Source organism: Scyliorhinus canicula, chromosome 10, assembly GCF_902713615.1.
Source record: "Scyliorhinus canicula chromosome 10, sScyCan1.1, whole genome shotgun sequence".
Taxonomy (NCBI): Eukaryota; Metazoa; Chordata; class Chondrichthyes; order Carcharhiniformes; family Scyliorhinidae; genus Scyliorhinus; species Scyliorhinus canicula.
Window position 1 is genome coordinate 191748413 of NC_052155.1, and position 26355 is coordinate 191774767.

Below are 26355 nucleotides of genomic sequence, written 5' to 3' on the forward strand. Positions count from 1 at the left end.
TCCAAAGGCGAGGGTGAAGATGAATAATACGAGTTGCGGAACTTTGACTTACACAGGGGTATGAGGCAGGGGTGCCTGCTGTCGCCGTTACTGTTTGCGCTGGTCATAGAGCCGTTGGCGATGCTCTCAGCGGTTGGGGGAGTGGCAGGGAATTATGAGGTGACATAAGGTGCATCGGGTGTCACTATGCCGATGACCTGTTGCGGTATGTTTTGGATCCGCTGGAGAGTATAGGAAGGATTATGGGCCTGCTGGGGAGGTTTGGAGGGTTCTCGAATATAAACTGAATGTAGGGAAAAGCGAGGTATTCCCAGTAAATGAGTTGGCACAGTGGGCTAATTTAGGGGGGAGGGATAGGTTTAGGTACTTGGGGTTCAGGTAGTGAGGGAATGGACGGGGCTCCATAAGTGGAACTTAACAAAGCTGGTGGAGGAGGCCAGGGTGGATCCTAAGTGGTGGGATACACGGCACTTAATGTTGGCGGGGAGGGTCCAAGTGGTGAAAATGAATATTCTGCTGAGGTTCTTGTTTTTTTTTGAGGCTCTCCCGATCTTTATACCAAAGGATTTTTTTTTCGGAAATTGGACATGATTATTTTGGACTTTGTACAGGCAGGGAAGGTGCCGAGGGTGGGGAGGACCCTGCTACAAAGGTAGAGGCAGCAAGGGTGGATTGCCATCGCCGAAGTGGCTTCATTATTATTGGGCTGCAAATGTGGGCAAGGTGCGGCGATAGTGGGAAGGAGAAGGGCTAGAGTGCGTTAGGATGGAGGAGGAAGTTTGAGGGCTATGGTGATGGCAGCGTTGCCAATGGCTCCAAGTAGGTATTCGGGGAGCCCACAGTGAAGATATGAAATCAATTGAGAAGGCATTTTAGAGTGGAAGGAATGTTGGTGTTAATGCCGCTGTGCAAGAATCATGGGTTTGAGCCGGGGGGTGAATAGTGTATACAGGAGGTGGAGGGAAGTGGGGCTGGCCAAGGTGAGGGGGCTGTATTTGGAGGAAGGGTTCACCAGTCTGGAGGAGCTAAGGGAGAGGGTAGAACTGCTGAGGGGGAGTGAGTTTAGGTATCTGCAGGCTAGGGACTTTGTGCAAAAGGTCTGGAGGGGGTTCCCTAGGTTGCCGGGATACACCCTGCTGGAGCGACTGCTGCTTCCAGAAGTTAAAGGGGAGGGAAGAATTGGGGATATATACAAGTGGCTGGTTGGTGATGATCGAGGAGAAATGGGAAGGGTAGTTGGAAGGGGAGATCAATTGGGGAGTATGGAGTGAGGGCCTGCGTACGGTAAATGGGACCTCCTCCTGTGCAAGGACTGGCCGGATAAAGTTTCAGGTGGTACAGAGGGTGCATCTGACTCAGGCGAGGATGAGTGGATTCTTTCAGGGGGTAGCAGATGAATATGAAAGGTGTGGGCAGGGGCCAGCGAATCACGTGCACATGTTTTGGGGATTGTGAAAATTGGGAAATTTTGGGCAGGTATGTTTGCGGCCTTAGCCATGATAGTGGAGGATGAGGTGGATCCGGACCCTATGGTGGCGATATTTGGGTTTCAGAGAAGCCGGAGCTCATGGCGAGGAGGAAGACCGACGTCTTTGCCTCTCTGATTGCATGGCGGGGAATTTTACTGGAGTGGTGGTCAGCATCGCCACCTTGGGTAGCGACATGGTTGGGTGACCTGTACGCCTTCCTGCGGTTGGGGAAGGTAAAATAGGAGTTAAGCAGCTCTGCAGAGGGGTTTGAGAAAAGGTGGGGGATGTTTCTAATAGTGTTTGAGAAGCTGTTCGTCCCTGGGGGGAGGGGTGAAAAAGGCGAAATAATTTGTCCAGGCTGTATAGTTGATTGCTGGGAAGTATGTTTCCTGGGGTGTTTATTTGTTGTAACCTGTTTTGATACACATTTGTAATAAAATACATTTTTTTAAAAATGGATGTGAATGATGAACAAATTAGGAAAATATTAATTTTAAGATTCCAGTATGCTTGGTACAAACTGACTAAGTAATTTTTTCAATCTCTGTATTTTATATTGAGAGTGAAAATTAATAGCTGCACCTTGGCACTGGGTTGAGGGTAACCATTTGTTGTACCAGGGACAAATGTAAAAATAGATAAGTCCCCTGGGCCAGATGGGATTTATCCTAGGATTCTCTGGGAAGCCAGGGAGGAGATTGCAGAGCCTTTGTCCTTGATCTTTTTGTCGACAGGAATAGTGCCGGAAGACTGGAGGATAGCAAATGTTGTCCCCTTGTTCAAGAAGGGGAGTAGAGACAACCCTGGTAATTATAGACCTGTGAGCCTTACTTCGGTTGTGGGTAAAATGTTGGAAAAGGTTATAAGAGATAGAGTTTATAATCATCTTGAAAAGAACAAGCTGATTAGCGATAGTCAACACGGTTTTGTTAAGGGTAGGTCATGCCACAAACCTTATTGAGTTTTTTGAGAAGGTGACCAAACAGGTGGATCAGGGTAAAGCTGTTGATGTGGTGTATATGGATTTCAGTAAGGCGTTTGATAAGGTTCCCCACGGTAGGCTATTGCAGAAAATAAGGAAGTATGGAATTGAAGGTGATTTAGCGGTTTGGATCAGTAATTGGCTAGCTGAAAGAAGACAGAGGGTGGTGGTTGATGGCAAATGTTCATCCTGGAGTTCAGTTACTAGTGGTGTACCGCAAGGATCTGTTTTGGGGCCACTGCTGTTTGTCATTTTTATAAATGACCTGGAAGAGGGTGTAGAAGGATGGGTTAGTAAATTTGCAGATGACACGAAGGTCGGTGGAGTTGTGGATAGTGCTGAAGGATGTTATAGGATACAGAGGGACATAGATAAGCTGCAGAGCTGGGCTGAGAGGTGGCAGATGGAGTTTAATGCGGAAAAGTGTGAGGTGGTTCACTTTTGAAGGAGTAACAGGAATGCAGAGTACTGGGCTAATGGCAAGATTCTTGGTAGTGTAGATGAACAGAGAGATCTCGGCATCCAGGTACATAAATCCCTGAAAGTTGCCACCCAGGTTAATAGGGCTGTTAAGAAGGCATATGGTGTGCTAGCCTTTATAAGCAGGGGGATTGAGTTTCGGAACCACAAGGTCATGCTGCAGCTGTACATAACTCTGGTGCGGCCGCACCTGGAGTACTGCGTGCAGTTCTGGTCACCACATTATAGGAAGGATGTGGAAGCTTTGGAAAGGGTTCAGAGGAGATTTACTAGGATGTTGCCTGGTATGGAGGGAAGGTCTTACGAGGAAAGGCTCAGGGAATTGAGGTTGTTTTCGTTAGAGAGGAGAAGGCTGAGAGGTGACTTAATAGAGACATATAAGATAGTCAGAGGGTTAGATAGGGTGGACAGTGAGAGTCTCTTTCCTCGGATGGTGATGACCAACACGAGGGGACATAGCTTTAAATTGAGGGGTGATAGATATAGGACAGATATCAGAGGCAGTTTCTTTACTCAGAGAGTAGTAGGGGTGTGGAACGCCCTGCCTGCAACAGTAGTAGACTCGCCAACTTTAAGGGCATTTAAGTGGTCACTGGATAGACATATGGATGAAAATGGAATAGTGTAGGTCAGATAGGCGTCAGATGGTTTCACAGGTCGGCGCAACATTGAGGGCCGAAGGGCCCGTACTGCGCTGTAGTGTCCTATGTTCTATGTTCTAAGAGTCAATTTCTTGAAATTGTAGAAAAACTCTTTAATTTTAGACATTTAAAAGCCAGGACTGATTTCTAAGTTACTGACCAATGACCAGTGAAACTAATAAGCAAATTTGTTTAGTACCTCCTCACTTCCACTGTTTCAAAATCAGAAATCATCAAGTATTAAATGCTGCATTAACTAATGTGGAATAATTAACCGGCAGGAAGACATAGAAACTTGGATACTTTTTCCTAAACTTAGAATTACACAATTTGCAGTTTGCTGCTATGATCAAAGTTTATCAATGATATCTTTCTATGTAACCAATTATACCCTTAACAAATGTTAAACTGTTATGGAATTTTTATTGTTGCGCTATTGGCCAGAATACTGTGCCAGTAGGTTTACTGGCTTCACTTAAAGACATTCTGGAAGTTCTGCACTTACATCAATAACTGCATCACTCAAGTGCTTCTGCTGGCGAAAAAGGATATTTGTTGCCCCAGCAACAAACCCCCGCACAGTGACATCGGAGAGAAGATGATGCTGCTGCAAAGCCATGTATGGTAAACAAAGATAACCCTGAAAGAAGAAAACACTTTGATTTAGTCATAGTACTACTCTTTACAAATTAATTTTCAGATGTAGGCCAATAATGGTAATAGAAAACATATAAGGACTATAGTTTAAAGGTGAGAAAAGTGGGTGTAAGGCTATTTTTAAAAAATATATAAAAGAAATGCAATTACGAGGATCTTAAGACGAACCTGGTGAACTGAGAAATTGGCTTAAGGGATGAGTCATAGAGTCTACAGTGGCAGACATTTAAGGAGATATTACATATCAGGGAAAAGGTACATTTCTGTCTGGGAGAACGATGCACCATCTGTAGCTAAATAAAGAAGTTAAAGATAGTATCAAATTGAAGGAAAAAAGTGTACAATTCTGCAAAGATTAGTGGTGGGTCAGAAGATTGAACAAAGTTAAAAACCAGAAAAGAATGACTAAAAATTGAAAATTAGAGAAAACAAGCTAGAAATATGAAAACAGATAGTAAGAGTTCCTACCAGTATTTAGGAAGAAAAGAGTAAATAAAGTGAGCGTTAGTCCTCCAGTGTTGTGTGTCTGGGGAATTAATAATAGCAAATAAGGCAGAAGTGTTGAACAGATATTTTGAATCTACTTTCAGTGCAGACACAAATAAAAACCAGAAATGATTGTAAATCAAGAGAGAAAAAGGAGGGAGGAACTTAAACAATTAGCGAAAGAGTAATGAGAAACTAATTCGAACTAAAGGCTGCCAAGTCCCCAGACACTGATGGACTTCATTAGATGGCCTTAAAAGAAGTGGTTGCAGAAATGGTAGATGCATTGGGTATAATTTTCCAAAATTTCCTAGATTCTGGAAAGGTCTGATCCGAATGGAAAATAGCATATGTACCTTCTCTACTCAATCCTCTACTACCATGAGGAAGATGGAAGAATTTATAAAGGAAATCCTAATGCATTTGGTGAAAGAGAAAACATGTTTGACCAATTTATTAGAGTATCTGAGGAAGTAACAAGCAACTTGGATGAAGGGGAACCTATAGATGTGGTGTACCTGGATTTCTAAAAGGCATTCAAAAAGGTGCAATATCAAAGGTTACATTAAAAAGACCTCATGGTATGTAACATATTAGCATGGGGAGAGATTTGGTTAGCCAACAGCTTGGGTTGGCAAGCTGTAACTGTTACCACAGGGATCAGTGCTAGGCTTCAACTATTTACGACCTATATCAATAACTTGGATGAAGGAACCTAATGTTGGTTGTTAAATTTGCTAATGATAAAAAGCTTGGTAGAAAGGTAAACTATCACAAAGACACAAAGGATCTACAAAGGGATTTAGGTTAAATGAGTGGACAAAAAATTGGTAGGTGGAGGATAATGTTGGAAATTGTGAACTTTGGCAGGAAGAGTAGAAATGCAGTATATTATTTAACTGGAGAGAAATTGCAGAACTCCACTGCACAAAGGGATTTGGATTTCTTGGTATGTGAATTGGGAAAAGTTATTATGCAGATACAGCAAGTGATTAGGAAGACGAATGGAATGTTGCCAATATAAAAGTAGTTTTGCTACTGTTATATAGGGTTTTGGTCAGATCATATCTGGAGCACTGTGTACAGTTTTGGTCTCCTTACTCAAGAAAGGATATACCTGCAGTAGAAGCAGTGACAAAAATTGACATCCATGATTTCTAGGATGAAAGGATGATATCATGTGTAAATATTGGGTAAGTATCCATTGGAGTTTAGAAGAATGAGAGTTAATCTTATTAAAACATACAAATGCCAAGGGGACTTGATGCTGAGAGGATGTGCCCCGAAAGGCAAGAACTGAGGATAGTTTAAAAATAAGGAATCTTCCATTAGTACAGAAATGGGGGAATTTGTTTCCTCAGAGGATTGTTAGCCTGTGGTATACTCTTCCCCAGAGAGCAGTGAGGCAAAGGAGTCAAAAGGTACAGTGAAAAGGCATAAGGAAAGTATAATTGAAGCCACATTCAAATCATCTGCAATCTTATCAAATGGCAGAGCAGGCCTGAAGGGTGAAATGGTGTACTCCTGCTCTTACTTTGTGTGTTCAGGTGTATGTTTGTAGTTATCAAGTTATATCCAATCAATTCATGTACAATATGTTCGTCATCACAAAATTAAATAAACAGCAGAATAAGGAATGTTTAAGTAGAACGGTTTCTGATGATTACGTATCTAAAGTTCACAACTGGTTACAGACTACAGGACTTCTTTCTGTATTCTGCAGTGTTTGCACGGCACTATTCTGCATCAATAAGCCATGCTGATCCTTCATTTTCAATTCGGAAAATTTTGAAAAGCACAGGAGTGTCTATGTTTTCGAGCTTCTAAGGAGTGTGTACCCATGCTGCCTCCTCACTGGCTGTAAGTGGAATGAAGAGATCGCCATCAAGGAAAGAGGTCAAGTTGAAATATTGACAGAGGGTTCTGAAACTAAGAAGGTGGCTACCCTGATCAAACTGAAAACACAAAAGCAGTGTTGCTTGCATATCCTCTTGCTGGAGATGATTGGAGTTGGTTATATAATGAACTGCAAGAATTTGGACCTGGACAGGGTGCAATTGCCTAGGTTAGACATGTAAAAGACAACGTAGCTCAAGGTAAAAATGTGTCCTTGAGGCAAACCAAGCCTGCCAATCTCCTCAGTTTAGTCCTTGGATAACATAAGGGAGATTGACCATCTTAATATTTTCTCTTTCAGAATCATGTCCCAGGGGGGGGGGGGGTTTAGTGCTGTTGGGGAGGGTTTAAACTAATGGGACAGGAGGATGGGAACCAATAGAGGAAGTCAGAGGGAAGTAAAACGGGGACAGAAACAAAAGGCATTAAGGGGAAACTTGTAAGGCAGAGAAGACATAGTCAAAAATCAAAAAGGGCAATAGTACAGAATACAGTGACTGAGGAGAGCTCAGTGAATAGGCCCAGTAATACTAAAAGGAATAAAATAGGAAGTGAAAACATGAATGGAAAGGGAAGCAACAGGTTATTACATGAAGATGTGGGCTCAACGATAATGAAAATTAGGAGAAATTTAAAAGGGAAAATAACTTAGGACTGGTTACTGATGAAGGTTAAGATTCAAACAGGTGGTGTAAAGCCAACATAAGGGTACTTTACCTGAATGCACGTAGTATTCGGAATAAGATAAATGAGTTGATAGCGCAAATCATCGTGAATGACTATGATTTGGCCATTACTGAAACATGGTTAAAGGGTGGTCACGACTGGGAGTTAAATTTCCAAGGGTATCAAACTATTCGGAAGGACAGAGTGGATGGTAAGGGAGGTGGTGTAGCTCTGTTATTCAAGGATGACATCCGCGCAGTAGTGAGGGATGACATCTGTGCGATGGAGGATAAGGTTGAATATATTTGGATGGAAATCAGGAATAGTAAGGTGAAAAAGTCACTGATAGGAGTAGTCTATAGGCCAACAAATAGTAACATTACGGTGGGGCGGGCAATAAACAAATAAATAACTGATGCATGTAGAAATGGTACAGCAGTTATCATGGGGGATTTTAATCTACATGTTGATTGGTTTAACCAGGTCAGTCAAGGCAGCCTTGAGGAGTTGAAAGAATGTATCTGCGATAGTTTCCTAGAACATGCCATGGAACCTACGAGGGAACAAGCGATCCTAGATCTGGTCCTGTGTAATGTTTCAGGATTTAGGGACAGCAGGGTAGCATGGTGGTTAGCATAAATGCTTCACAGCTCCAGGGTCCCAGGTTCGATTCCCGGCTGGGTCACTGTCTGTGTGGAGTCTGCACGTCCTCCCCCTGTGTGCGTGGGTTTCCTCCGGGTGCTCCGGTTTCCTCCCACAGTCCAAAGATGTGCGGGTTAGGTGGATTGGCCATGCTAAATTGCCCGTAGTGTCCTAACAAAAGTAAGGTTAAGGGGGGGTTGTTGGGTTACGGGTATAGGGTGGATACGTGGGTTTGAGTAGGGTGATCATGGCTCGGCACAACATTGAGGGCCGAAGGGCCTGTTCTGTGCTGTACTGTTCTATGTTCTATGATTGATTAATGATTTCATAGTTAGGGATCCTCTCGGAAGGAGTGGTCACAATATGGTGGAATTTAAAATATAGATGGAGGATGAGAAGGTAAAAATCAAACACTAGTGTTTTGTGCTGAAGCAAAGGAGATTACAATGGGATGAGAGAAGAGCTGGCTAAGTTAGACTGGGAGCAAAGACTTTATGGTGGAACAGTTGAGGAACAGTGGAAAACCTTCCAAGCGATTTTACACAGTGCTCAGCAAACGTTGAAACCAGCAAAAAGGAAGGTAGAAAGAGGGAAATCGACCATGGATATCTAAGGAAATAAAGGAGAGTATCAAATTGAAGGAAAAAGCATACAAAGTGGCAAAGATTAGTGGGAGACTAGAGGATTGGGAAATCTTTAGGGGCAACAGAAAGCTACTAAAAAAGCTATAAAGACGAGTAAGATAGATTGAATAAACTTGCTCAGAATATAAAAACAGATAATAAAAGTTTCTACAAATATATAAAACAAAAAAAAGAGTGGCTAAGGTAAATATTGGTCCTTTAGAGGATAAGGGAGATTTAATAATGGGAGATGAGGAAATGGCTGAGGAACAGAACAGGTTTTTTGGGTCGGTCTTCACAGTGGAAGACACAAATAATATGCCAGTGACTGATGGAAATGAGGCGATGACAGGTGAGGACCTGGAGACGATTGTTATCACTAAGGAGTTTGTGATGGGCAAGCTAATGGGGCTAAAGGTAGACAAGTCTCATGGCCCTGATGGAATGCATCCCTGGGTACTAAAAGAGATGTCTAGGGAAATTGCAGATGCACTAGTGATAATTTACCAAAATTCCCTAGACTCTGGGATGGTCCCGGCAGATTGGAAATTAGCAAATGTGACACCACTGTTTAAAAAAAAAAGATAGGCAGAAAGCGGGTAATTATAGGCAAGTTAGCTTAACTTCGGTAGTAGGGAAGATGCTGGAATCTATCATCAAGGAAGAATTAGGGAGGCATCTGGATGGAAATTGTCCCATTTGACAGACGCAGCATGGGTTCATAAAGGGCAGGTCGTGCATAACTAATTTAGTGGAGTTTTTTGAGGACATTACCAGTGCAGTAGATAACTGGGAGCCAATGGTTGTGGTATATCTGGATTTCCAGAAAGCTTTTGACAAGGTGGTTGCATAGGATAAAGATGTATGGCATTAAGGGTAAAGTAATAGCATGGATAGAGGATTGGTTAATTAATAGAAAGCAAAGAGTGGGGATTAATGGATGTTTCTCTGGTTGGCGATCATTAGCTAGTGGTGTCCCTCAGGGATCAGTGTTGGGCCCACAATTTACATAGATGATTTGGAGTTGGGGACCAAGGCAATGTGTCCAAGTTTGCAGACGACACTAAGATGAGTGGTAAAGCAAAAAGTACAGAGGATACTGGAAGTCTACTGAGGGATTTGAATAGTTTGAATGAATGGGCTAGGGTCTGGCAGATGGAATACAATGTTGACAAATGTGAGGTTGTCCATTTTGGCAGGAATAAGAGCAAAAGGGATTATTTAAATGATAAAATATTAAAACATGCTGCTGTGCAGAGGGACCTGGGTGTTCCAGTGCATGAGTCGCAAAAAGTTGGCTTACAGGTGCAACAGGTAACTAAGAAGGCGAATGGAGTTGTCTCCTTCATTGCTAGAGGGATAGAGTTTAAGAGTAGGGAAGTTACTGTAAGGTGTTAGTGAGGCCACACCTGGAGTATTGTGTTCAGTTTTGGTCTCCTTACCGGAGAGAGGGCGTACTGGTGCTGGAGGATGTGCAGAGGAGATTCACGAGGTTAATCCCAGAGTTGAGGTAGTTGGATTACGAGGAGAGGTTGAGTAGACTGGGACTGTACTCATTGGAATTTAGAAGGATGTGCGGGGAGGGGGGGGGATCTTATAGAAACATATAAAATTATGAAGGGAATAGATAGGATAGATGCAGGGAGGTTGTTTCCACTGGCGGCTGAAAGCAGAACTAGCAGGCATAGACTCAAAATAAGGGAAAGGAGATTTAGGACTGAGTTGAGGAGGAACTTCTTCACCCAAAGGGCTGTGAATCTATGGAATTTCCTGCCCAGTGAAGCAGTTGAGGCTCCTTCATTAAATTATTTCAAGATAAAGACGGAGAGTTTTATAAAGGGTTATGGTGGTTGGGCAGTAAAGTGGAGCTAAGTCCACAAAAGATCAGCCATGATCTCATTAAATGGCAGAGCAGGCCCGAGGGGCCAGATGGCCGACTCCTGCTCCTAGTTCTTATGTTCTTATGTAATCATGTTGAGTTTTGAAGCATCTAGCATAGGATGAAATTTTTAACTAAGGAACTTGCATTTTTACTATGCCTGCTATGACCTCAGGGAATGGCAATGTACTTTACAATCAAAGAAGTACATCTGAAGAGTAGTTACAACTGTAAGGCAGGGGATGGGCTGTCAATTTGCAGACAATAAGCTCTCAAAATCAGCAGTGAGATGAGGACTAAATGAGGCAAAAGCTGGTGGAAATCAAAAATAGAAAATTCTGGAAATACTCAGGTCAGGCAGCATCTGTGGAAGAGATATTGAGATAACGTTTCAGGTAGATGATCTTTCATCAGAAAGATGCGGATTGCAGTATAAAGGTTGGCCAACACATCTGAGAGAACTGTTCTTTAAATGTTGCCACGTGATCGTTCACATCTTCGAGATCATAGGGGCAGCAGGGTAGCATGGTGGTTAGCATAAATGCTTCACAGCTCCAGGGTCCCAGGTTCGATTCCCGGCTGGGTCACTGTCTGTGTGGAGTCTGCACGTCCTCCCCCTGTGTGCGTGGGTTTCCTCCGGGTGCTCCGGTTTCCTCCCACAGTCCAAAGATGTGCGGGTTAGGTGGATTGGCCATGCTAAATTGCCCGTAGTGTCCTAATAAAAGTAAGGTTAAGGGGGGGGTTGTTGGGTTACGGGTATAGGGTGGATACGTAAGTTTGAGTAGGGTGATCATGGCTCGGCACAACATTGAGGGCCGAAGGGCCTGTTCTGTGCTGTACTGTTCTATGTTCTATCAGTTTAACAAGATATTAGGAGTAAATCCACCACCTTGAACATTCACTCTCTCCACCTTCAGAGAATTGTTACTGCGGTGTTTACCATTTACAGAATGCATTCCAGCAACCCATAAAGGTTTATTCGACAGCACCACTCAAATAAATGCTTACCATCACCTAGGAAGAGGAGAGCAGTAGGTTGGAACAGCATGATCGCCAAGTTCCCCTTGAAGACACATACCATCCTGACTTGAATATGGATTGCCTTTCTAGCATCGTCACTTTGTCAAAATCCTGGAACTCTCTACATAACAGGACTGTTGGAACACCTTCACTACACGGAATACAAAAATTTAAGAAGCAGCCCACTAACTTCTCAAAGGATAGAGAAATGGCCTAGAAATGCACTAAAGTGTCAGCCCTAATTACCCCGTGGAGTCATAGAGTCAGAGGTTTACTGCATGGAATCAGGCCCTTCGGCCCAACTTGTCCATGCCGCTCTGTTTTAACCACTAAGCTAGTCCCAATTGCCCGCATTTGGCCCATATCCCTCTATATCTATCTTACCTGTATATAACTGTCTAAATGCTTTTTAAAAGGCAAAATTGCACCCGCCTCTACTACTGCCTCTAGCAGCTCGTTCCTGACACTCACCACCCTCTGTGTGAAACAATTGTCCCTCTGGATCCTTTTGTATCTCTCCCCTCTCACCTTAAACCTATGTCCTCTAGATTTATTTTTTAAAATAAAAAAAAAAATTTTTGAGCACTCAATTCATTTTTTCCAATTAAGTGGCAATTTAGCGTGGCCAATCCACCTAGCTTGCACATTTTTGGGTTGTGGGGGCAAACCCCACACAGACACGGGGAGAATGTGCAAACTCCACACGGACAGTGACCCAGAGCCGGGATCGAACCTGGGACCTCGGCGCCGTGAGACTGCAGTGCTAACCCACTGCGCCACCGTGCTGCCCTGCCCTCCTCATTATTTTATAGACCCTCTTATAAGATCACCCCTCGGCCTCCCACCTTCCAGGGGAAAAAGTCCCATTGTATCCAGCCTCTCCTTATAACTCAGACCATCAAGTCCCGGTAGCATTCCAGTAAATCTTTTCTGCACTCCTTCCAGTTTAATAATATCCTTTCTGTAATAGGGTGACCAGAAATGACCCAAAAATAAAATTAAAACATTATCAACTGAAAAGGTTACATAAATGAAAGTAAATATTGTAATCCTTAAAATTGTATAAGTACAATTTTTGAGGAACAAGTTGGTTTGTAATTTTACAGTATTTTGGCACAAAATTGCTAGATTGCTCCATTCACTAAGAACACACAAGCACCTTATCTAGCATTTTCTAGGTCAATTGAATTGCACTTTTGGTCTTAAGATTGCCAAAACAGCCTTCTGTTAAGGATGGAGGCAAATAAAGATTAAAACATGAATTGGGATAAAAGAAAAAGGGGAATTGCTAAGGAGGGGGGTTTTGATATGTGAATTAGCATACCAGCGAGAAAAGCAAATATTTAAATATGTGACTAGGGGAAAACAATGGGGGTATAGAAGATGTAACTTCAAAGTGATGAGATAAGGAAATTGGCACTTGTATGCTAAAAGCTGGGTCCATAGGGTAGGTAACATCAAAGGAAAATAATGATGTACCCATAGTATAATAACTGGAGAAAGGGACACAATAGCAGCAGCTCCCATGACTGTCACAGTTATTGCTAAATCCAAAACTCGAACAGAGAAGATTACACCTTCGCCGATTTTCCCAAATGTGGATAAATAACCTATGTGTGGTAATTATTTGCCGGATTCAGCTCAGAGTTATATAATATTGGATGCTGTTTGGGAACAAGAGGCATCCCAGAGTTCAGGAAGCATAGGTAGTTGGGAACAAAGGGGTAACTTCATGCATTAGTGTGTATAGCCATCAGTGTAGTTAAGTGTACTGTTGTAGAGTATTATAGTTCTTCTTGTTGTATGTTTTTCTTTCAAGTTAATAAATATTCTTCATTAATTGATCATAAAACAACTGGACTATTCCTCCCTGGTTTGCATATGTTTTCTCACATTACACCACTAACAACCAGAGTTCCAGTTACCCTTCCGGGATACCCTCGCATTTAACATCAGCAGAGTTATTAACACTTCCTTAAAGAACATTTTGGTGTTTAAGCCTTTAACGTACTTGTGTTTCATATAAAGACGACAAAATACCTACTGGAATTCAAATCAAAGTCAAAATGCAATATTTAGAGTTACCTTAGTGAAAATAGCTAAGGGCATTCCATATTGGTCTTCCTTTAGACCAGAAATTAGTCCTGGAACTATCACTGTCTGGCCTGTGTTAGCCTGTGGCTGCACTGTGATTGGCAAGGACTGGGAAATCAAGGTATCTGATGTAAACACTTCTTTTTGATCAGAATTATCCTTTTCATTCAACACATCTTCTTTTATCCCATTATCAGCATCAAGAATGCTTGGATCCAAAGTTTCCCAATCACTCTCTGATGAGTTAGATGAAGTGCAATGCGAAGGTCTCAGTGGCTGAAGTCTACTATCTGCCTGCTCAGACCTTTGTACATCTGGAAAGGTTACCACCTTTGCCATAACTTTCATTTGATGATCGCCTCCTGGATATTTTGCCTTTACATTGAATTCTGAAGCAGGGTTTGAAATATCTGACACAGAAATGGAAACATATTCTTCAGTATTCAAACCATGTTCCTGGAAAGCAACATCCTCAGAGGTGCTCTTTCGTGGCTTGTATTGCGATGAATCTGCTAAACCATGTTCTACCATTCCTAGAGCAATCATAAAAATAAGTCAGAGATTATTAGTTGAACAAAGTCCAACTTCCCCATGTGAAAGAACAAACTATTATTCAGAATGGGAGGGGGAAACAACTGGATCCACTGTCTCCTTCAAGAGTCATGATGTGGAGATGCCCGCGTTGGACTCGTGTGGGCATAGTAAGAAGTCTTACAACACCAGGTTAAAGTCCAACAGGTTTGTTGGAGTCAGTAGCTTTCGGAGTGCAGTTCCTTCAATGATGAATTGATCATTGAAGGAGCTGTGCTCTGAAAGCTACTGACTCCAAACAAACCTGTTGGACTTTAACCTGGTGTTGCAAGACTTCTTACTGTCCTTCAAGAGTGACACTGTAATAAAATCATGAGGACAAATCGATCATCCCCACCTTTTTCAACAGGGTTTCTTGCAAAAGAACATCTCAGCTCTTTTAAAGGAAATAGTAGTAAAAACAAAATCAGAGGCTCCAAATTGATCCTAATCAGAGAGAACCTGGAGTAGTGTTTATATATGGAAGAACTACATTACAAGTAAGCTGACTGTTTATCATGCTAATTGATCTGTTCTTCTCACTTATTCAGATCCCACATAAAAAATAATCTTGGGTCAGTGGTAATACCCCTGTATTGGGAGTCAGAAAATCGTAAATTCCACTCCAGAGACTCGAGTACATAATTAAGGCTGACACGTCATGCTGCAATGTCAGAAGTGCCATCTTTGAGATGAGGTGTAAAACCAAGGTTCAATCGGAGTTGGATGTATACAATGCCATGGCACTATTTTAAGAGCAACAGGAGAGTTCTCCAGGTTCTTGAACTAACATCACTTAAAAACAAATTATCTGGGTGGCATGGTGGTGCAGTGGTTAGCACTGGTGCCTCGTGGCGCTTTGGATCCCGGTTCAATCCCAGCCCCAGATCACTGTCTGTGTGGAATTTGCACATTCACCCCGTGTGTACATGGGTCTCACCTCCACAACTAGGGTAGGTGAATTGGCCACATTAAATTGCCCCTTAATTGGAAAAAAAGGAATTTGGCACTCAAAATTTAACAAAAACAAAATCAGCTGGTCATATATGTCCCTGCTATTTTGGGGATATTGTTGTGCACAAACTAGTTGCCATGTTTCCCTACATTGCATCAGTTGCCTCATTTCAAAAATTTAATTGGCTGTAAAATGCTTTGGAATATTTTGAGTGAACAAATCACTAATTTGTCAGTGATACAAATGTGTTAGTGCCAACCTGGAAAAAGTGACAGAACAGTCATCAGGGTTCCAACCAGACGGTTTACCGGTGACAAATAAAATAGAACCTGTAAAGACAATTGTCATTTTATTATCATACACATGACACACATGGCCATCATCAATCCTTTTTAAAATTTAGGAAATATTTAAGCTTTCGAGCAGACATCACAAATTGGAAACCAGTGACTCCCAGCTCTGCACTAAACAAAATCTGCAAAAGCATTGGGTGGAAGAACTCGGATGCAATGGACTACTCCGAACATAAAAGTAAATTAATTCAAGGTTAGAATTCCTCATGTGATACCAATATTATTGAAATCTCTAACCCTTTATATATGGTTGTGGAAAATTCTAAATATTTATGAATTAGAAACAGAAAATGATGAAAATACCTAGCAGCTCAGGCAACATCTGTGGAGAGAAAAACAGTTAATACTGCAAGTCAAACGTCAATGACCTTGCACCACAAGTGATCAACTTGAGCTCTGATGAATGTCTTTAACCTGAAACATTAACTCTTTTTCAGTCCACAGTTGCTGCCTGATTTGCTGATTATTTCCAGCATTTTCAGTTTATAGTTTAGATTTCCATCATCTGCAGTATTTACTTCTGACTATTTATGCTCTGGATTAATAAGTTGCCACAGCTACTAATATAAAGCACAGTGGGGCTTGTGTCAAGAAAATAGTCATGACATGAGAATATTAGGAAAGTCTACGAAAATTGGAATATTTGCGGCTGGCCCAAAGATATGCAGGCCTGGTGGGTTCACTAGAATAGGTCAGGAGAGTGGGCCTAGTTGGGGTGCTCTTTCAGACAGTCTATGCAGCTTTGATGGGCCGAATGGCCTCCTTCTGCTATAGGGATTCTATAACCATATATTTTTTTTAACTATAGCAAACTAAGTTGCTTAAGGCAGTGACAACTTGGCTATATTGATGGATCTAGCGCTTTTGATATGTTGATGAACCTCGCAACACTACAAACAGATGCTTATAATACAAACAGGGGCAGCACGGTAGCATGGTGGTTAGCATAAATGCTTCACAGCTCCAGGGTCCCAGGTTCGATTCCCGGCTGGGTCACTGTCTGTGCGGGGTCTGCACGTCCTCCCCGTGTGTGCGTGGGTTTCCTCCGGGTGCTCCGGTTTCCTCCCACAGTCCAAAGATAGAACATAGAACATAGAACAGTACAGCACAGAACAGGCCCTTCGGCTCTCAATGTTGTGCCGAGCCATGATCACCCTACTCAAACCCACGTATCCACCCTATACCCGTAACCCAACAACCCCCCCCTTAACCTTACTTTTATTAGGACACTACGGGCAATTTAGCATGGCCAATCCACCTAACCCGCACATCTTTGGACTGTGGGAGGAAACCGGAGCACCCGGAGGAAACCCACGCACACAGGGGGAGGACGTGCAGACTCCACACAGACAGTGACCCAGCCGGGAATCGAACCTGGGACCCTGGAGCTGTGAAGCATTTATGCTAACCACCATGCTACCCTGCTGCCCCGTGCGGGTTAGGTGGATTGGCCATGCTAAATTGCCCGTAGTGTCCTAAAAAGTAAGGTTAAGGTTGTTGGGGGTATAGGGTGGATACGTGGGTTTGAGTAGGGTGATCATGGCTCGGCACAACATCGAGGGCCGAAGGGCCTGTTCTGTGCTGTACTGTTCTATGTTCTATGTTCTATGTACCTAAGGCAAGTTGGTAACAATACAGAACATGAAGGGTTTTTAAGCCAAATACTGCGGATGCTGGAAATCTCAAACGAAAACAAAAAATATTGGAAAAACTCAGCGTGTCTGGCAGCATGTGTGAAGAGGGAAATAGAGTTAATGTTTTGAATCTGTATGACTCCTCTGCAGGGTTAGAGAGGGAGAAACGTGATGGGCTATACTGTATAAGGGGGGTGGAGCAGCTACAACAGATTCAAAGGTCAGTGATAGGTAAGAGCTTGGAGGGTTGCAAAAAGATGCTGGGCAGAGGAAGCATTAACGGCAGTAGTGAAGGGTTATGGAAGGTGCTAGTTATGGCAAAAAGATAATATATCAGATTGTGTCAATGGGAAAACAAAGGTTGGTTCTCAGTAAAAGTAAAACTAAAGAAAAGGTGACAGATGGCCCAATGGGAGTTGGTTGCATTGGGACAAAAAATGTTTTGAATATAAAAAGGGTCAAGATAGAAAACAAAGGTCACAGTCTAAAGTTGTTGAACTCAATGTTGTGTCCTAAGGGCTGTAATGTGCCTAATTGGAAGATGAAGTGCTGCTTCTTCTGTTTGCACTAGGTATCATTGGAGCAGGCCAAGGATGGACATGTGGGTATGAGAACTAAATGCTGGTGACAGGAACGTTGAGGTCACGTTTACATATTGAAGGTGTTCCGCAAAGCAGTCACCCAGTCAATGTAGATGAAGGAGTTAAAAAGAAATTGAACAGCAAGCAGAACAGAGGAGTGGGTGGGACTAACCATAGGTAGTCAAGTGCTACAATGTATACGTGTCTTAGTAGTGAATGATAATGTAGTATTAACAGTTATTGGATAATATAATCACATGTGCTCACTCGGAATGTAATGAAGTAATCTAGTCTTGTAAGCATTATTGGGCTGAGATAGCAGAGCACCACTGTGTAACCTGCTGAGTGGTGTAATCACTATCTCTACATCAGTATAATACTAGTAGATTTGTAGATTTTCAGGGAACCTGTGCTCCATTTTGATTGGGTATGAGCTCCCGAGCTCATGCCAGTAACAATAAACTGGTTGAAACAGAACGCTAAGTCTCATTTGATCCTTGTGGAATGGGAGTAGATCTTTATCTCCCTATCAGTAGAGGACACTGCATTGGGAGTGAATAGTCAACCAAATTGAAGGGGTAGCAAGTGAAATGTTGCTTCACTTGAATGGTGTATGGGTTTTGAACAGTGAGAAGGGAGGAGGTAAAAAGGAAGTTGTAGCATCTTTTGCAATTGCAAGGGAAGGTGTCATGGGAAAGGGATGAGGGGGTGATGGAGGAGTGGACCAGGGAGTCACAAAGGGAGTGGTCCCTGCAGAATGCTGACTGGGGGGGGGGGGGGGGGGGGGGGAGAGAAGATGTGTTTCACGGTAAGAATCATGCTGGTGTTAGTGTCATTGGCAGAGGGGATCCTTTGAATATAGAGGCTGGTGGGGTGGAAGGTGAGGAGAAGGGGGGCCCTATCGTAGTCCTGGGAGGGAGGGCAAGAGACAGAGGTGCGGGAAAGGGTTGAACCCGGTTGCATGCCCTGTCAACCACAGTTTGGGAGGAGGTGGTGGGGAACCTTGGTTATGGAAGAAAGCAGATGGGTCAGACGGTCTTTTTCCGAAGGTCGCATGATCGGAACTGATATGTCTGAGGTGGAGAGCTGGAAGTTGGGATGGAGTCGTGACAGGAAGCAGTGTGAGAAGAACTGTAGTCAAGATAGCTCTGAGAGTCGGTGGATTGTAATGAATATTGATGGTCAGTCGGAGATGGACCATGTGAAGGTGAAAGAGGGGTGGAAATTGGAAGCACAATCGATACATTTTTCCAGGTCCAGATGAGAGTATGAAGGAGCACCGTATACAGTCATCAATGTATTTGGGAAAGTGTTGTGGGAGCAGGCCTGAAACGATTAATGTTCCTCATACCTCATAAAAAGACAGGCATAATGGGGCCCATGAGGACACCGACAGCCGTTTTATTTTCAGGAAGTGAGACAAGTTAAAGGAGAAACTGTTGAGTGACAGAACAAGTTCAGCCAGATGGAGAAGTGGTAGTGGATGATAGGGATTGTTCAGGTTCTGCTCAAGGAAGAAGTGGAAAGCCCTCATATCCTCCAGGTGGAGGTGGAGAAGGATTGGACATCCATAATGAAGCAGGAGCAGTTAGCGCCAGGAAACTGGAAATTGATGATATGACAAAGGGCATCAGAGGAATCATAAATGCAGGTGGGAAGAGACTAGACAACAAACAAGGTGTGAGAAGTGTGTCATTAAGCGTGTGTACTTTACATCTACACTCACTTTATGACCCTGTGTTCACACCTTGTATTCTCCTTTGAACCTTTAGCACTTTATTCAAAAACCTGCATGTTCTATTTCCTGTTGTCACGAACCTGCCATGGGTAAACATCTGTTTGCAGGATTGCTCGGCTCATCAACATATCAAAAGCACAGGTTTGATTAACAGTAGCAGCATGGTCAGACTATGGTCAGGCCCATACAGCCTCCAAAGGCAGAAAAAGGGTAGACGAGCGAACATGCTGTCCCTGCCTTAAGCAATTTACAGTTACCCACAGTTTTTAAAAAAATATGGAACCAGCAGAAAATATTCCAATTTACTTGGATTTCCCCAAAATTCTCAAGTGATCACTACTTTTCTGACACTCAAACATAAATATAGCTTTGTATAAGTGGAAGGTTTACATTTCTTTCAATTGTTACCATATTTTACTCTGATGCTGTGACTGTGCATCTCCTTTTGGCTGTTTTTTTGCAGCCCAGCAACTACTTTGTAGGATTTATGCATTTCTGTCTGCTTTAAAAATAATCTGATTTACTTAATCCTTTCTGAGCAGCACTGCCAAGGCTAAATGTAAAACCAAGTTGCTTACCAGAGCATTGAAGAGGGCATTACAAGTCAACCATTTACTGTATGGCTGCAGATACATGTAGAGTGGAGGTTTCCATTTATGAAAGTAATTGGTTGGGTTTTTACATAATTTTGTCAGTGTTAATGGTTGCTAGACCATTTAAATAACCACTTGCCTAATTTACACATATATATGCCTTAATGTGTGCTTTATCTCCATCACCTTCTATAATCATGCTTCCTATTATAGGTGGGTTTGTTCACTCGTCTACCCTTTTTCTGCCTTTGGAGGCTGTATAGGCCTGACCGTCGTTTGAACATGCTGCTACTGTTGCCTCTCCTTTCACTATGATTGTGGGTCTGTCTTGGGCCTGGGTTTGAGATTTACCAAAATTCACTAGACTCTGGGGTGGTCTCGGCAGATTGGAAATTAGCAAACGTGACACCACTGTTTAAAAAGGGAGGTAGGCCGAAAGCGGGTAATTATAGGCCAGTTAGCTTAACTTCAGGAGTAGAGAAGATGCTGGAATCTATCATCAAGGAAGAAATAGGAAGGCATCTGGATAGAAATTGTCCCATTGGGCAGACGCATCATGGGACATAAAGGGCAGGCCGTGCATAACTAATTTAGTGGAGTTTTTTGCCGACATTACCAGTGCGGTAGATAATGGGGAACCAATGGATGTGGTATATCTGGATTTCCAGAAAGTTTTTGACAAGGTGCCACACAAAAGGTTGCTGCATAAGATAATGATGTATGGCGCTAAAGGTAAAGTTGTATCATGGATAGAGGATTGGTTAATTAATAGAAAGCAAAGAGTGGGGATTAATGGGTGTTTCTCTGGTTGGCAATCAGTAGCTAGTGGTGTCCCTCAAGGATCAGTGTTGGGCCCACAATTGTTCACAATTTACATAGATGATTTGGAGTTAGGGACCAAGTGCAATGTGTTCATGTTTGCAGACAACACTAAGATGAGTGGTAAAGCAAAAAGTGCAGAGGATACTGGAAGTCTGCAGAGGGATTTGGATAGTTTGAATGAATGGGCTAGGGTCTGGCAGATGTGAGGTTATCCATTTTGGTAGGAATAACAGCAAAAGGGATTATTATTTAAATGATAAAATATTAAAACATGCTGCTGTGCATAGGGACCTGGGTGTCCCAGTGCATGAGTCGCAAAAAGTTGGTTTACAGGTGATTAAGAAGGCAAATGGAGTTTTGTTCTTCATTGCAAGAGGGATGGAATTTAAGACTAGGGAGGTTATGCTGCAACTGGTGAGGTCACACCTGGAGTAGTGTGTTCAGTTTTGGTCTCCTTACCTAAGAAAGGATATACTGGCGCTGGAGGACGTGCAGAGGAGATTCACTAGGTTAATCCCAGAGTTGAGGGCGTCGGATTATGAGGAGAGGTTGAGTAGACTGGGACTGTACTTGTTGGAATTTAGAGGAGGGGGGGGGGGGGGGGGGATCTTATAGAGACATATAAAATTATGAAAGGAATAGATAGGATAGATGTGGGCAGGTTTTTCCACCGGCAGGTGAAATCGGAACTAGTGGGCATAGCCTCAAAATAAGGGGAAGTCTTCACCCAAAGGGTTGTGAATTTATGGAATTCCCTGCCCAGTGAAGCAGTTGAGGCTCCTTCATTAAATGTTTTCAAGATAAAGATAGATAGTTTTTTTTGAAGAATAAAGGAATAAAGGGTTATGGTGTTCGGGCAGGAAAGTGGAGCTGAGTCCACAGAAGATCAGCCATGATCTAATTGAATGGCGGAGCAGGCTCAAGGGGCCAGATGGCCGACTCCTGCTCCTAGTTCTTATTATGTAAACAAGCACAGTCATCCGCACTTTGCTACGATCAGCTAAGACCACTCTGCTCCCCCTGCCCAACCATCCCCAATCATTATAAGAACTGGTTAAAAACTTTCCTACCATTCTCAATGAAAACAAAATGTATGTAAACAAGAAAACATTTCTCAGCCACTTGTAAATATCCCCAAAGAACAGTGTTGCATCAGTTAACTAACATTACACAAGATTACCTGAGCTGCAGCTATCAAGCTGGCTGCAACTGAGTTTTAGTTAGTTAACCCTGTCCGTGGGTAATGTGCAAGTTAATGAGTCTGCAATTTAAACAGTTTCATTTCGCTCCCATTGATATCTGAGACACATCTCACCATTGTATTAATACCACCTCCCCTGATCACATCTCCGAAGCAGACCCTCGACATCACAAACCATCAGGCAACTAACCAGGGAGTCACGTCGTTGTTGACTTTAGATGGGTCCGTTTTTATCCAATGTGTGATGGAGGGTTTCCTGACGCAGTATGTAGATAGGCCAACGAGAGGCGAGGCCGTATTGGATTTGGTGCTGGGTAATGAACCAGGACAGGTGTTAGATTTGGAGGTAGGTGAGCACTTTGGTGATAGTGACCACAATTCGATTACGTTTACTTTAGTGATGGAAAGGGATAGTATATACCGCAAGGCAAGAGTCATATCTGGGGGAAAGGCAATTGTGATGCAATGAGGCAAGACTTAGGATGCATCAGATGGAGAGGAAAACTGCAGGGGATGGGCACAATGGAAATGTGGAGCATGTTCAAGGAACAGCTACTGCGTGTCCTTGATAAGTATGTACCTGTCAGGCAGGGATGAAGTGGTCGAGCGAGGGAACCATGGTTTACTAAAGCAGTTGAAACACTTGTCAAGTGGAAGGAGGAGGCTTATGTAATGATGAGACATGAAGGTTCAGTTAGGGCGCTTGAGAGTTAAAAGTTAGCCAGGAAGGACCTAAAGAGAGAGCTAGGAAGGATCTAAAGAGAGAGCTAAGAGCCAGGAGGGGACATGAGAAGTCTTTGGCAGGTAGGATCAAGGATAACCCTAAAGCTTTCTATAGATATGTCAGGAATAAAAGAATGACTAGGGTAAGACTAGGGCCAGTCAAGGACAGTAGTAGGAAGTTGATGGTGGAGTCCGAGGAGATAGGAGAGGTGCTAAATGAGTATTTTTCGTCAGTATTCACACAGGAAAAAGACAATGTTGTCGAGAATACTGAGATATAGGCTACTAGACTAGAAGGGCTTGAGGTTCATAAGGAGGAGGTGTTAGTGATTCTGGAAAGTGTTCAAATAGATAAGTGCCCTAGGCCGGATGGGATTTATCCTAGGATTCTCTGGGAAGCTAGGGAGAAGATTGCTGAGCCTTTGATCTTTAAGCCATCTTTGTCTACAGGAATAGTGCCAGAAGACTGGAGGATAACAAATGTTGTCCCCTTGTTCAAGAAGGGGAGTAGAGACAACCCCGGTAACTATAGACCAGCGAGCCTTACTTCTGTTGTGGGCAAAGTCTTGGAAAGGTTTATAAGAGATCGGATGGATAATCATCTGGAAAGGAATAATTTGATTAGAGATAGTCAACACGGTTTTGTGAAGGGTAGGTCGTGCCTCACAAACCTTATTGAGTTCTTTGAGAAGGTGACCAAACAGGTGGATGAGGGTAAAGCAGTTGATGTGGTGTACATGGATTTCAGTAAAGCGTTTGATAAGGTTCCCCATGGTAGGCTATTGCAGAAAATACAGAGGCATGGGTTTCAGGGCGATTTTGCAGTTTGGATCAGAAATTGGCTAGCTGGAAGACGACAAAGGGTGGTGGTTGATGGGAAATGTTCAGACTGGAGTCCAATTACTAGTGGTGTACCACAAGGATCTGTTTTGGGGCCATTGCTGTTTGTCATTTTTATAAATGACCTGGAGGAGGGCGTAGAAGGATGGGTGAGTAAATTTGCAGATGACACTAAAGTCGGTGGAGTTGTGGACAGTGCAGAAGGATGTTACAAGTTACAGAGGGACATACATAAGCTGCAGAGCTGGGCTGACAGGTGGCAAATGGAGTTTAATGCAGAAAAGTGTGAGGTGATTCATTTTGGAAGGAATAACAGGAATGCAGAGTACTGGGCTAATGGGAAGATTCTTGGTAGTGTGGATGAGCAGAGAGATCTCGGTGTCCATGTACATAGATCCCTGAAAGTTGCCACCCAGGTTGAGAGGGTTGTTAAGAAGGCATATGGTGTGTTAGCTTTTATTGCTAGAGGAATTGAGTTTCGGAGCCATGAGGTCAATTTTGCAGTTGTACAAAACTCTGGTGCGGCCGCATTTGGAGTATTGCGTGCAGTTCTGGTCGCTGCATTATAGGAAGGATGTGGAAGCATTGGAAAGGGTGCAGAGGAGATTTACCAGGATGTTGCCTGGTATGGAGGGAAGAACTTATGAGGAAAGGCTAAGGGACTTGAGGCTGTTTTCGTTAGAGAGAAGGTTAAGAGGTGACTTAATTGAGGCATACAAGCTGATCAGAGGATTAGATAGGGTGGACAGTGAGAGCCTTTTTCCTCGGATGGTGATGTCTAGCATGAGGGGACATAGCTTTAAATTGAGGGGAGATAGATGTAGGACAGATGTCAGAGGTAGGTTCTTTACTCAGAGAGTAGTAAGGGCGTGGAATGCCCTGCCTGCAACAGTAGTGGACTCACCAACACTAAGGGCATTTAAATGGTCATTGGATAGACATATGGATGGTAAGGGAATAGTGTAGATGGGCTTTAGAGGGGTTTCACGGTCGGCACAACATCGAGGGTCGAAGGGCCTGTACTGCGCTGTAATGTTCTATGTTCTATGATTTCTACCCATAGTGTGCCATCCGATGCAGTGCAGATCTCTTTCTAGACGCTTGTCCTCTGAAAGGCTCACAGTAATGCCAAGATGTTTGAGTTCCTCTGCTGCCTGCTGTGCTGATGAAAAGCACTTGCTTCCCTCCTCGCAATGGACTCTCAGCATCGTGGGACCAGTTGTTTGGAATCTTATGTTCTTCTCACTGAACTGCTTCTTCAAATCTGTATATCGGTGTCTTTTCCGCTGCACAGCTGGCGACTAGTCCTGATCTAGCGTGATTGCCCTTCCCTTGAATTGGAGGTTTTTCTCACCCAAGCCTTGGTAAGAACATACTGTTGCATCTGGAAGTTGAGAAAATTCACCATGAATTTTCATGAACTCACTTGAGCATATGACCAACACGAGGGGACATAGCTTTGAATTGAGGGGTAGTAGATATAGGACAGATGTCAGAGGCAGTTTCTTTACTCAGAGAGTAGTAGGGGTGTGGAACGCCCTGCCTGCAACAATAGTAGACTCGCCAAATTTAAGGGCATTTAAGTGGTCACTGGATAGACATATGGATGAAAATGGAATAGTGTAGGTCAGATAGGCTTCAGATGGTTTCACAGGTCGGCGCAACATCGAGGGCCGAAGGGCCCGTACTGCGCTGTAATGTTCTATGTTCTATAATATCTTGGGGGGTGGATTACCATCCAACAGTGTTGATGTAGTGATCTATGAGCCCTTTCTTGTAGTGAAAATCAACCAGGAGCTTAAGTAGGTCCTAGAGAAAGTTTTCGGCCCACTGGATAATGACTTCGCCTTCTGAGTTTTCTCCATAAATTCACAGGTTCTTCGTGAAATTACCGAGATGTACACATCTGTCCTCAAACTGCCTGTCTCTCCAGAGTAAATAAAAGAGTAGCCTATCACTGCTATCCTCAACTATACTAATTCTGTTCTCAGATTCCATAATGTTCATTCCCAAACCACTGACAGTTTATTCCAGTTCGGAGATCGAATTATTCATTATCCCAAGAGCATCATTTACTTCTTTTCTGAATTTTCTCAGGTCAATCAGGATAGTGCCCAGCTCGGGCTGAATGTGATGTTCGAGCGGGCCCATTGCTGTCATGTGGAGACGGACTGTGCTTTCTCCCTTCTTTATTTCTGTCATCCCAGAGCATTTTTGACTCATTTCTCTTCGGTCTCAAACTTTCTCTCATTCTGTGACGATATCCACAGTATGTTGGGATGACTTAACTAGTGTTTGGAGGTGGACTCTTCTTGAAGGGGAACAGAGAAACACACAGGAGGCAGCCATTCGGTCTCGTTTTTGCGTCTTTATAAAAGTACTTTTTAAACAGTTCAGTATATGTTTGGTGAGCCAGTGAAATTACAGCTTAATTAATATCGCTCATGCGTAAGTCACATCATTGTGACAATGCCAAGAGTGCTCTTTTAAAATTAATTTGGGTGCAGCTGGCAAGGCTAGCATTTATCCCATTCTTTGTTGCCCGTAGAAATGATGGTGGGGCGTTTCTTGAAACACTGCAGACCAAGTAGGGTAGGTGCCCCCAGTGCTGGTAGATAAGGAGTTCCAGGATAGGTAGCACAGTTGCTTCACAGCTCCCAAGGTCCCAGGTTCGATTCCCGGCTTGGGTGACTGTCTATGTGGAGTCTGCACGTTCTCCCAGTGTCTGCGTGGGTTTCCTCCGGGTGCTCCGGTTTCCTCCCACAAGTCCCGAAAGACGTATTGTTAGGTAATTTGGACATTCTGAATTC

General features: G+C 43.1%; 1 protein-coding gene across 9 annotated transcripts in view; it reads right to left on the reverse strand.

Moving 5' to 3' along the window:
• avl9 (AVL9 homolog (S. cerevisiase)) overlaps positions 1-26355 on the reverse strand; it is a 183166-nt gene that overhangs the window by 71723 nt on the left and 85088 nt on the right. For all 9 annotated transcript variants that reach the window (XR_005462168.1, XM_038810418.1, XM_038810424.1 and 6 more), the window contains 3 exons: positions 15320-15389; positions 13527-14068; positions 4078-4212 (listed from right to left, as the gene is read on the reverse strand). Coding sequence is in view for 8 of the 9 variants with exons in the window: in XM_038810418.1 (XP_038666346.1) it covers positions 4078-4212; positions 13527-14068; positions 15320-15389 (747 nt within the window). In the remaining variant the exon portion in view is untranslated. The remainder of the gene's footprint in view (positions 1-4077; positions 4213-13526; positions 14069-15319; positions 15390-26355) is intronic.